This window comes from Periplaneta americana, chromosome 8 (assembly GCF_040183065.1).
Source record: "Periplaneta americana isolate PAMFEO1 chromosome 8, P.americana_PAMFEO1_priV1, whole genome shotgun sequence".
NCBI lineage: Eukaryota > Metazoa > Arthropoda > Insecta > Blattodea > Blattidae > Periplaneta > Periplaneta americana.
Genome location: NC_091124.1, coordinates 4695148 through 4707110, shown reverse-complemented (window position 1 = coordinate 4707110; position 11963 = coordinate 4695148). Strand labels below are relative to the sequence as shown.

General features: G+C 38.1%; 1 protein-coding gene across 1 annotated transcript in view; it reads left to right on the top strand.

The window, feature by feature from the left end:
* The window catches only part of fw (CUB and Sushi multiple domains furrowed), a 242425-nt gene extending 233401 nt beyond the window's left edge, over positions 1-9024 (top strand). The window contains exon 20 of the mRNA XM_069832281.1: positions 8546-9024. Coding sequence (XP_069688382.1) covers positions 8546-8822 — 277 coding nt within the window. The 3' untranslated portion in view covers positions 8823-9024. The remainder of the gene's footprint in view (positions 1-8545) is intronic.
* Positions 9025-11963: the final 2939 nt, after the last annotated feature.

The following is an 11963-nucleotide window of genomic DNA, read 5'->3' as shown; positions in this document are numbered from 1 at the left end:
TGGGCAGGACATGTAGCACGTATGGGCGGTTCCAGAAATGCATATACAGTGTTAGTTGGGAGGCCGGAGGGAAAAAGACCTTTGGGGATGCCGAGACGTAGGTGGGAAGATAATATTAAAATGGATTTGAGGGAGGCGGGATATGATGGTAGAGACTGGATTAATCTTGCACAGGATAGGGACCAATGGCGGGCTTATGTGAGGGCGGCAATGAACCTCCGGGTTCCTTAAATGCCAGTAAGTAAGTAAGTATTATTACTTTTATTACTGTTGCTGAGTACTCATAATGCTATTAAACCATACTGGCACTTAGAGCCGTATTCAGGATGGTTTCTAATGCTATCTAATAATTATCAAAATGACAATAGAAGAAAAAGCACTGATTCAATATGAAAAACTTATCAGATTACCAGGAAACAATTGGCATTTATACAGTCCTCTCTGTAAATTGAAAACTCAAAAAAGTTTCATATCCATTGTTCAAGAATTAAAACAGAAAATCAATATCCCGAATTTAAAAGAAAACTTACAAATTAAACCAAACCCTTCAACTCTCTTAAATATAGAATATAATCTAAATTTAACAGAAGAAATACTGAAATCAGAAGTAAACAGTGAAATAATGAAACAATTGTCTTTAGAGACAATTAATATTAGGTACCCTCCACAAAACTGGCTTCATTTATACACCGACGGATCCTTGATCTCCAGAGAACAAGGTGCCGGTACAGGTGTTACGTGCTGTCTCTTCTCACTTTATAGATCTCTTGGATATGGAACAATAAGTTTTGATAGAGAAATCATTGCAATAAGTGAAAGTCTCAGGAATCTTCTATGCCACATCAATAAATTTAAGAATGCAGTTATATTATCAGACTCCAAAGCAGCTATTCTATCAACAGTCTCTAAACACACACCTTCATCTCAAACAGCAGAAATAACTAAAATGCTCTTTCAATTAATAACACTCAATAAAAGAATTGTATTCCAATGGATACCATCCCATTGTGGAATCCGGGGAAACGAGAATGCGAATGCTTTAGCAAAGAAGGGCAGCACTGCTACTTACAGACCTGTTACTAAATCTACGTATTACTCTGTGAAAAGATTTATTAAATCTACATACTTAGACTTCAACAAACAAAATTTGATAACACAATCTCAAGGGAAAAAATGGAACTCTCGGCATCATAATCCACAGTTAATTCCTGATTTACCAGAAAATCGTCTGTAGCTGCATTTAGGTTGGCAACAGGCCATGATTGTTTGGCCAAACACCTGCATAGAATTGGAATATATCAGTCCCTTAACTGCCCATTGTGCAACTCAAACCAAGAAATGGATTCGGAACAATCTGTGCTTCAGTGGCTGGCCATGATAATATCTTTGAAAAATATTGGAGTGCAAGAGGCCAAATGATTTTATTGTCAAACGCCTGGCATTAGAAATCAACAACAACAATTATTTCTGTAGTTGTGTTCTTTTCTTTATTTTCCAAAAGTTGAAGACTATATTGTATATCAGAGTCTTCAAGTGGAGGTCGTGGTGTTAACAATTTTCCTGGAATAGATGGAGTAAGTCTACTATATAACTGTTTTGTAAAATTTTTACTTCTTGAATAAACCCAGACTGTGTTATTAAATTTTTATCTTGGTCGTAGCTTCTCCAGTACAGATCATGTGGTAAACGTATTCATTTCTCAAACAGTAGATACGGTACTAAATAAAAACAGTACTGGTAGTTTTGCATAAATCGCTGTACACAGATGAGAGGAAAAACTGATTACAAGGGAGTTGAAAACATGTCTTTCCCTAAAAGTCTTCGAAAGCTATTCTTTGTGACATCACAATACTACGTATAATGAAAAAATAAATCGACATAGTTAACTTTTTTAATTGAGGCGGTAAACCGAATGGTGAATTAAAGACGAGACGTGTAGCTTAAACTTTTTCCATTGCTGTGGAAAAAATTATTTCACAATGTTGAAGATTCGTTCTACTTTTGTCTTCAGGAGAACAGAAAAGAAAGTACGTCTTGATTACACAACTTTTAACACTGTATCACTTCGGAATATGTATGATAAGACTTTCTTGTGTTAAATTTCAACGTACCTTGTTAACATGTTTCGACCTATTTTCGGTCATCTTCAGAATTGGTCGTTGTTGGTCTTGGCGCTCTTGTTTCCTGTGAGGGTGCGTTCGTAGTGTAGAGTCAAAGAGTGTGTGTGTTTTGAAATTGAGTAGTGTGTTGAGAATACTAGAACAATATGAAATATACAGACACACGAAAACACATCCCAACGATATTCTCAACACACAACTCAATTTCAAAACACATATACTCTTTGACTCTACACTACGAACGCACCCTCACAGGAAACAAGAGGCGCCAAGACCAATAACGACCAGTTCTGAAGATGACCCATAAATAGGTCGAAACATGTAAACAAGGTAAGTTAAAATTTAACACAAGAAAGTCTTATCATACATCTTCCGAAGAAAAGAAAGGGTGAGCAGGTTTCTATTGTTAGTTAGGGGCGTTACAGATGACTTGTGTCAATCAAATTGATTTTAATGAGCAAGAAACCCTCCTCTTCTCTAATCTTTTGTTCACATGAAGACGAAGGTAGCTATAACTTTGACATGTTGTTATGTAACTTATGGCTTTTATTAGCATTTACATGTCTGGAATCTCATTACATATTAAATAAGAAAGGGATCTATATGACTATTGGATATCAGTAGTGTGTTTATGAGAATATATGTTGGCTAGATTGGAGAATGGGGTGATGTCATGTGGTCGACGTTTGTGAGAAGGTTAGTGGGTTAGTTGAAGTAATATCTCAGTGACATGAGGTCGATGTATGTGAGAAGGTTAGTGGGTTAGTTGAGGTGATATCTCAGTGACATGAGGTCGATGTATGTGAGAAGGTTAGTGGGTTAGTTGAGGTGATATCTCAGTGACATGAGGTCGATGTATGTGAGAAGGTCAGTGGGTTAGTTGAGGCGATATCTCAATGACATGAGGTCGATGTATGTGAGAAGGTTAGTGGGTTAGTTGAGGCGATATCTCAGTGACATGAGGTCGATGTATGTGAGAAGGTTAGTGGGTTAGTTGAGGTGATATCTCAGTGACATGAGGTCGAAGTATGTGAGAAGGTTAGTGGGTTAGTTGAGGCGATATCTCAGTGACATGAGGTCGATGTATGTGAGAAGGTTAGTGGGTTAGTTGAGGTGATATCTCAGTGACATGAGGTCGATGTATGTGAGAAGGTCAGTGGGTTAGTTGAGGCGATATCTCAGTGACATGAGGTCGATGTATGTGAGAAGGTTAGTGGGTTAGTTGAGGCGATATCTCAGTGACATGAGGTCGATGTATGTGAGAAGGTTAGTGGGTTAGTTGAGGCGATATCTCAGTGACATGAGGTCGATGTATGTGAGAAGGTTAGTGGGTTAGTTGAGGCGATATCTCAGTGACATGAGGTCGATGTATGTGAGAAGGTCAGTGGGTTAGTTGAGGCGATATCTCAGTGACATGAGGTCGATGTATGTGAGAAGGTTAGTGGGTTAGTTGAGATGATATCTCAGTGACATGAGGTCGATGTATGTGAGAAGGTTAGTGGGTTAGTTGAGGCGATATCTCAGTGACATGAGGTCGATGTATGTGAGAAGGTTAGTGGGTTAGTTGAGGCGATATCTCAGTGACATGAGGTCGATGTATGTGAGAAGGTTAGTGGGTTAGTTGAGGCGATATCTCAGTGACATGAGGTCGATGTATGTGAGAAGGTTAGTGGGTTAGTTGAGGCGATATCTCAGTGACATGAGGTCGATGTATGTGAGAAGGTTAGTGGGTTAGTTGAGGTGATATCTCAGTGGCATGAGGTCGATGTATGTGAGAAGGTTAGTGGGTTAGTTGAGGTGATATCTCAGTGATACGAGGTCGATGTATGTGAGAAGGTTAATGGGTTAGTTGAGGTGATATCTCAGTGGCATGAGGTCGATGTATGTGAGAAGGTTAGTGGGTTAGTTGAGGTGATATCTCAGTGATACGAGGTCGATGTATGTGAGAAGGTTAATGGGTTAGTTGAGGTGATATCTCAGTGACATGAGGTCGATGTATGTGAGAAGGTTAGTGGGTTAGTTGAGGCGATATCTCAGTGACATGAGGTCGATGTATGTGAGAAGGTTAGTGGGTTAGTTGAGGTGATATCTCAGTGACACGAGGTCGATGTATGTGAGAAGGTTAGTGGGTTAGTTGAGGTGATATCTCAGTGACACGAGGTCGATGTATGTGAGAAGGTTAGTGGGTTAGTTGAGGTGATATCTCAGTGACACGAGGTCGATGTATGTGAGAAGGTTAGTGGGTTAGTTGAGGTGATATCTCAGTGACATGAGGTCGATGTATGTGAGAAGGTTAGTGGGTTAGTTGAGGCGATATCTCAGTGACATGAGGTCGATGTATGTGAGAAGGTTAGTGGGTTAGTTGAGGTGATATCTCAGTGACATGAGGTCGATGTATGTGAGAAGGTTAGTGGGTTAGTTGAGGTGATATCTCAGTGACATGAGGTCGATGTATGTGAGAAGGTTAGTGGGTTAGTTGAGGTGATATCTCAGTGACATGAGGTCGATGTATGTGAGAAGGTTAGTGGGTTAGTTGAGGTGATATCTCAGTGACACGAGGTCGATGTATGTGAGAAGGTTAGTGGGTTAGTTGAGGTGATATCTCAGTGACATGAGGTCGATGTATGTGAGAAGGTTAGTGGGTTAGTTGAGGTGATATCTCAGTGACATGAGGTCGATGTATGTGAGAAGGTTAGTGGGTTAGTTGAGGCGATATCTCAGTGACATGAGGTCGATGTATGTGAGAAGGTTAGTGGGTTAGTTGAGGTGATATCTCAGTGACATGAGGTCGATGTATGTGAGAAGGTTAGTGGGTTAGTTGAGGCGATATCTCAGTGACATGAGGTCGATATATGTGAGAAGGTTAGTGGGTTAGTTGAGGCGATATCTCAGTGACATGAGGTCGATGTATGTGAGAAGGTCAGTGGGTTAGTTGAGGCGATATCTCGGTGACATGAGGTCGATGTATGTGAGAAGGTCAGTGGGTTAGTTGAGGCGATATCTCAGTGACATGAGGTCGATGTATGTGAAAGGTTAGTGGGTTAGTTGAGGCGATATCTCAGTGACATGAGGTCGATGTATGTGAGAAGGTTAGTGGGTTAGTTGAGGCGATATCTCAGTGACATGAGGTCGATGTATGTGAGAAGGTTAGTGGGTTAGTTGAGGCGATATCTCAGTGACATGAGGTCGATGTATGTGAGAAGGTTAGTGGGTTAGTTGAGGCGATATCTCAGTGACATGAGGTCGATGTATGTGAGAAGGTTAGTGGGTTAGTTGAGGTGATATCTCAGTGACATGAGGTCGATGTATGTGAGAAGGTTAGTGGGTTAGTTGAGGTGATATCTCAGTGATACGAGGTCGATGTATGTGAGAAGGTTAATGGGTTAGTTGAGGTGATATCTCAGTGACATGAGGTCGATGTATGTGAGAAGGTTAGTGGGTTAGTTGAGGCGATATCTCAGTGACATGAGGTCGATGTATGTGAGAAGGTTAGTGGGTTAGTTGAGGTGATATCTCAGTGACACGAGGTCGATGTATGTGAGAAGGTTAGTGGGTTAGTTGAGGTGATATCTCAGTGACATGAGGTCGATGTATGTGAGAAGGTTAGTGGGTTAGTTGAGGTGATATCTCAGTGACATGAGGTCGATGTATGTGAGAAGGTTAGTGGGTTAGTTGAGGTGATATCTCAGTGACATGAGGTCGATGTATGTGAGAAGGTTAGTGGGTTAGTTGAGGCGATATCTCAGTGACATGAGGTCGATGTATGTGAGAAGGTTAGTGGGTTAGTTGAGGTGATATCTCAGTGACATGAGGTCGATGTATGTGAGAAGGTTAATGGGTTAGTTGAGGTGATATCTCAGTGACATGAGGTCGATGTATGTGAGAAGGTTAGTGGGTTAGTTGAGGTGATATCTCAGTGACATGAGGTCGATGTATGTGAGAAGGTTAGTGGGTTAGTTGAGGTGATATCTCAGTGACACGAGGTCGATGTATGTGAGAAGGTTAGTGGGTTAGTTGAGGTGATATCTCAGTGACATGAGGTCGATGTATGTGAGAAGGTTAGTGGGTTAGTTGAGGTGATATCTCAGTGACATGAGGTCGATGTATGTGAGAAGGTTAGTGGGTTAGTTGAGGTGATATCTCAGTGACATGAGGTCGATGTATGTGAGAAGGTTAGTGGGTTAGTTGAGGTGATATCTCAGTGACATGAGGTCAATGTATGTGAGAAGGTTAGTGGGTTAGTTGAGGTGATATCTCAGTGAGTTTTATTTACTCGTCGTGCTGGTTTACGTCGGCCATGTTGTGACGTCAGAATCGTTTGTCAAACTTTACGAAAATTAAGCGATATCCTATAATAAAAGAATCCCTAAGAAAGTACAGAACAGAATACAAAATACAAAATCTAAAACAAAATGTTAGCAATTTCATGGCGGTTACATATTCAAAAATTACAATTACGAAGAAAATTGAATACCTGAGCAGAAAAACGTTGCAAGCAATGTTTAAGGGAAATACGTTTCATATACCCTGTATTTTGCTATAACGATCTCTGTTGGTTGAAAATGGGATTACAACCTTGAATATAGGCAGTAGAATCCAAGAGATTGTTACAACACTAAGCATCAAATGTTCCTGTAACATTTTAAATTTGGCGCTTGGAATGTTTTTCTGCTTAGCTATTCAATTACAAAAATGATTTGGAAATAAAAATTACAGAATTAGATCATACAATTTCTGGCATCCCAATACAGTTTGTAAGTATTGCTCTGTCTTTGGGAATCTGCGTCCAAACTTGAGCACACTAGAAAGTGGTCCAAATCCATAATACCGGCTTCACAAATAGGACAATCGTTTGTTGGAAGTATTCCAGCCCTATTCAGACGTTGAGTTGTTAATCTAAAGTTGGCTACTGCTTCTTTCTTGGCTTGTTACTGTAGCCTATGTTCTCCCATACTTTTCCTTGATTTACTTACTAAGTCTGTTTTATCATTTTTCTGTGAACAAACTTTCTGAATGCCTTTGTTGGCATCGGTTTTGGCCAGATTATTTTTTTGTTTCTTTTTTTGGCCAATAGATCAACTGATTTATTACCGTCTGTTCCTACATTTGAGGAACTTTGAAATATTGTGGAACCATTTCTTCATCAGCAATGGGAAATGATCTAGTTACACATTTTCTGAAGAAATAACTTTTAACATTTTTTTGGTGACTATTTCGTTTATATGACGTCATTCCATTTTCGACCAATGAAGTGTAATGAAATTTTGAATTCGAACCAATCGCAGTCAGACTTTGCAATAATTTTTGCAGCTAGATTTATCGCTATCAATTTATCGCATGGTCGTTCTTTTGTTTAGTTGGTATCGCCAACTGTTTCTCTGTGAATTGATGATCATGAATACATTAAGATGCAACTACACGGTTAAACTTTTCTTTCAACTTTAAAGCAATGAATGCAAGATTGATAATTAATATTAATTAATGTATTTACGCAGTGAAGGCGATGTTCAAAACGGCGCACCATGTAGACACAAAATCTTCATGCATCTTAATTAAACGTACCTTTTAAACTTGATTCTTTCAATATTCTTCCCAGATTGCACGCATACGCGACTGGAATATTGAACTGTGTAGATGCAGCTTTAGTTCCGTTACACGCTACAGCGAGAGTGCGTTTGTCAAGCTATAAAAAATGCTTTCGTGTAGCACTGATTGTGAGTATGGTCGAAATAAGACACAGCTGACATTGGTCCTGCTCCCACAGGTAACTTAACCTATAATTGTAGTCCATAAAATGTGTATTTTGTGAATGAAATTAAACAATTAATAGAAAGTCAGATGTTCAAATTTATGTAACATCATCGCATATCAAACCCAAAAACCTTCCATAGTAATAATAAGGTCTTTGATCAAACTGCCTTCCGTATGGCGTAATAAAATTCGTGTTTTAATTAGGCCTATCTATACAGAGATGGCTTCACTGTGTAGCAGCATGTCTCGCTGTGAATACATAAGCATTGGTATATAGCTGTCCCCACTGTTACTGTTAAATTAAATTATGATTTCAGCAGATAATGAAAATGTATTTATGTTATAATAATAAGAGAAAAGCGCAGTACATGTAATTAACATTGTTAAACCTGTATTTCGCAATTGGCTGAATAATAACATCCAATTTCTTTATTGCAGTAATCGATATTCATCTACGAGTATTTCAACTTCACAATGTCTGAATAGGTTAATTATTCGTTAATATACACTTTGTGATCGAATTTTAGGGATATATTATTTACATTTTTATTTTATTCACGAAATAGTCCTAATAAATGCCACTCGAGGTCTGAGATTTCCCAGATATATCTCAGACCTCTTGTGACATTACTACACACAAACTGATACCAGTGAAATTATTAATTACATTTCAGGCGCAAAGCTACCCCCGTGAAGAACACAGAGAATGTGGAGGGAGCTGTTCGCAAGGAAGACCAGAACGCTGCCGTGATGTCGTACGCAACACTGAATGACGGAAATGGGTACGGCATGCCAAACCACACCAACATCTACGAGAACATCCACGAAGACAACATGTATGATGCACCGTACGAAGAAACGTCACACAGACACCACCATTACGAACCAACCCCCATCAGCAGGGGGACAATGAGACCGATGGTCACTATTAATGGGGTGGCGGTGCGCTGACCATGCACCAACTGTTAAACTTATTTATATATTGAGTGTGACGGCGTGCAATGCAATGCAGCTCCTAGGGAGAAACCAAGATATTGCTCCTCATTGTAAGAGGGACATTGGGAAAGTAAGTACCATTTGATAGTATCCTTCATGTGTACAGTGCTGGTTCAAACAAGGAATGGTGAGAAATGGTGTTTACACAGTTAGTGAAAGAAAAACAGTTGAGCTACGGAATATCAGAAGTAGCTGATGAGCAAGGCTTCATACTCTCAATAGGTTATCTCGTTTTTCAATAGCCAATCGAATAGCTAGTTGGCTGATGACGGGTGAAGAGTCCATGATGATTGGTCCTTTATTTTCAATGATAAGCGTGCATTATAAACATAATCGCCTCAAATAAAAACATTACAAGGAATATAAACCAAGTGTGTACGTATCATGGAATAAAATAAATACGTTGAAATTGTTTATACCGTGTATATAAAAGCTGTACTTACACTTGTCACTGCATTATTTTTCTGTATTTCTAAACAATTCGTCTGCTCTCAGTGTCTGACGTCCGTTTTCGTTTGCTAGTTTCCAGTCTTGTGTTCACATACTTGAGTCGTACAAAGAACCTAGTTTTGACCATACAATCAACAATAAAATTTCACGTGGAACGTTATGTACGAACATTGCCACATATTCTTCGATTCTTTTTATAATATTCCGCCCCTTTTTAATCGTGTTCTTGCCATGAAACTCATTGTAGAATTTTTCAGTATTATTGAAAGAACTTAGCCATGCTGGTGATGGCATGGTTAAAACTTCAAAAAATAGAATAATGTACTAAAATTTAAAGAGGGCCAAGATGGTGGTGTTTTTGTTTTAAATGGATGTTTATAAAAAATCTAACATTGATTGATTTTAATACTGTACCTCATTCTAAAGTTTGGAAAAAGGGGCATGTACCGGTAATGAAATGTCAACAACACGTTCATTTACAAAAATCATTATAACTCAACAGTGAACTGTCACTGGAGGCTATTATGATTAACCCACTGATTATGCCATAATGACAAAATGTCATAAATCGTTAATATAAAATCAATATAATGAGAATTATAGTGAAAAAACATCACAGGTATCAGTCGTTAAGCCTCCACCCCTTTGGTGTGCAACTGTTAGTATTAGTAGTTAGTATTTTTTATATAAGTAGCATGATTACAAAAGAAAGAAAATAATTTGTAGGTTAACATAGATGAACCTAATCTAATTATACAAAGCTGGTATTAACAGATGCTACTTATATAGACCTACGTGATTTATTTAAACTTATCTATAGGCTTTAACATTGTCAGTCGTTTCGGCTTTATTTTCATTAAAACTGCTCGAAAATCAGGAACAAAATCGTCATCTTTAAAATGATCAGAGCATAATCTGCTTGCATCAGGATTGAATTTATCCTGTCTTTTGCACGCAATTACCCACTTTTTTCTAATTTCTAAATCTTTAGGAATGGCAATGAAAGACAACTCTTTATTTTTATCGTTAGAATTGTTGCATACCGCAACAGCACACCTTTGACCTGGCATAATGCATTCAAAACAACATAAACAAGAAAAAACACGAGATACTGCTTTGAAGCATTTTAGCTTTGGCGCGCTCAGCTATCTTGTGACGTCAGAATCGCTCTCCTTTCCCCGTCGATCCCTCGCCAACAAGCTCGATAATAATGCAACCTATGATAACTTTAGAAGCCTTGGCTGATGAGAGTCTTTGGAGTGAGCGACTTTCATCTGTTCCTGACTCTTGCCTGTCACAGGAGAGCAATGACAGAGAACAGAGAGTAACATGGTGGCTATTATGTTGGGAAGCAGATTGGGACATGTAGAATTTTATAAAAATGGAATAAATAATCAAACAGTACTTACTTTCTAGATAAGAATCGTAATAAAGTGTCTGATACTTGTAAGATTGCAGATGTGGGGTCACGAGTGTGAGTGAGTGAATGGCTGGATGAATATATGAGTGAATAAATGAGTGAATTTATGTATGTACATATGAAACATTGTAGAAATATTTTGTATTATAGACTATTGTCTGTGAGCGAATAAAGATGGTTTGTTAACTTGTACACAGTGTGATTTCTTGTAAAGTAAATTGAATTTTTCAATCCTGAGTTGCTATTTAATTTCGCTCTCTTGAAACTACTTGAAAGGATTCATTTCATGTCACTATTGTGATTTCAGCTGCAGGTGTAGCCTATATCAGTTGGTTAGGAAACATAATTATCTTATGGCATTTTTACTTGGGGATCGACGCAGATACTCAAATTATAGGAAAGAACACTTAAAGCTATTAAGCAAGTCCTTAAAATTCCGACTGAAAGTATAAAAGTTTCATTTCTCTTTTTCATCTTTGTTCAGCTTCTCCCTTGCAGTCATCTTTCGGGCCTCCTTAACTCATGAATAAGTACATCCCTATCGAGTATTGTTTATAAATAAAGTTTGTTCAATTAGTGCAAGATACCGGTATTACAAATATAATTAAATTCATCTTCACTTATACAATGGTCTGTCATTGGTTTGCTGTTTGGCAGTAGAGGTTCTATTACAAAATTCACATGGAATTATTTTAAGGAACTTCAAATTCCTTTTGATTATGTAATGTCTATTCTTATAAATATTATCAAGGATTCTCTTCAAATATTACACCATCATCTCTATTTCAATTAATCCACTTACATTTGCCTTCACCAATTAACTTTCTTTTTTCTTTAATATATCCCATCACATTATATCGTACATGTTTAGTGTATTCAGGACCCTTGTGGTCACTCAAATTCTTTGAGCTGATGTCTATAATTTAGAAATTTATTTATTTAATTGTTTAATGGCCTGCTTGTAAGGTAGAATCAACGTCACTGGCTTGTCTCTGCATGTAACTCTGGAGCACCCGTCAGAATCTTGAAGGCCTATACAAGTCTATTGACAGCACTAATTCGAAAGACGCTGAAGATGACACCACACTGGTGTTGAAACCAAGCCCATCTGTGACAAAGGTACCGTACATTACCTTTTTTTTTTAATTGTAACACTTTTAACGTTTTAACTCTAGATATTGTAATAATAATAATAATATTACGGTAATAGTAATAAAAATAAAAAT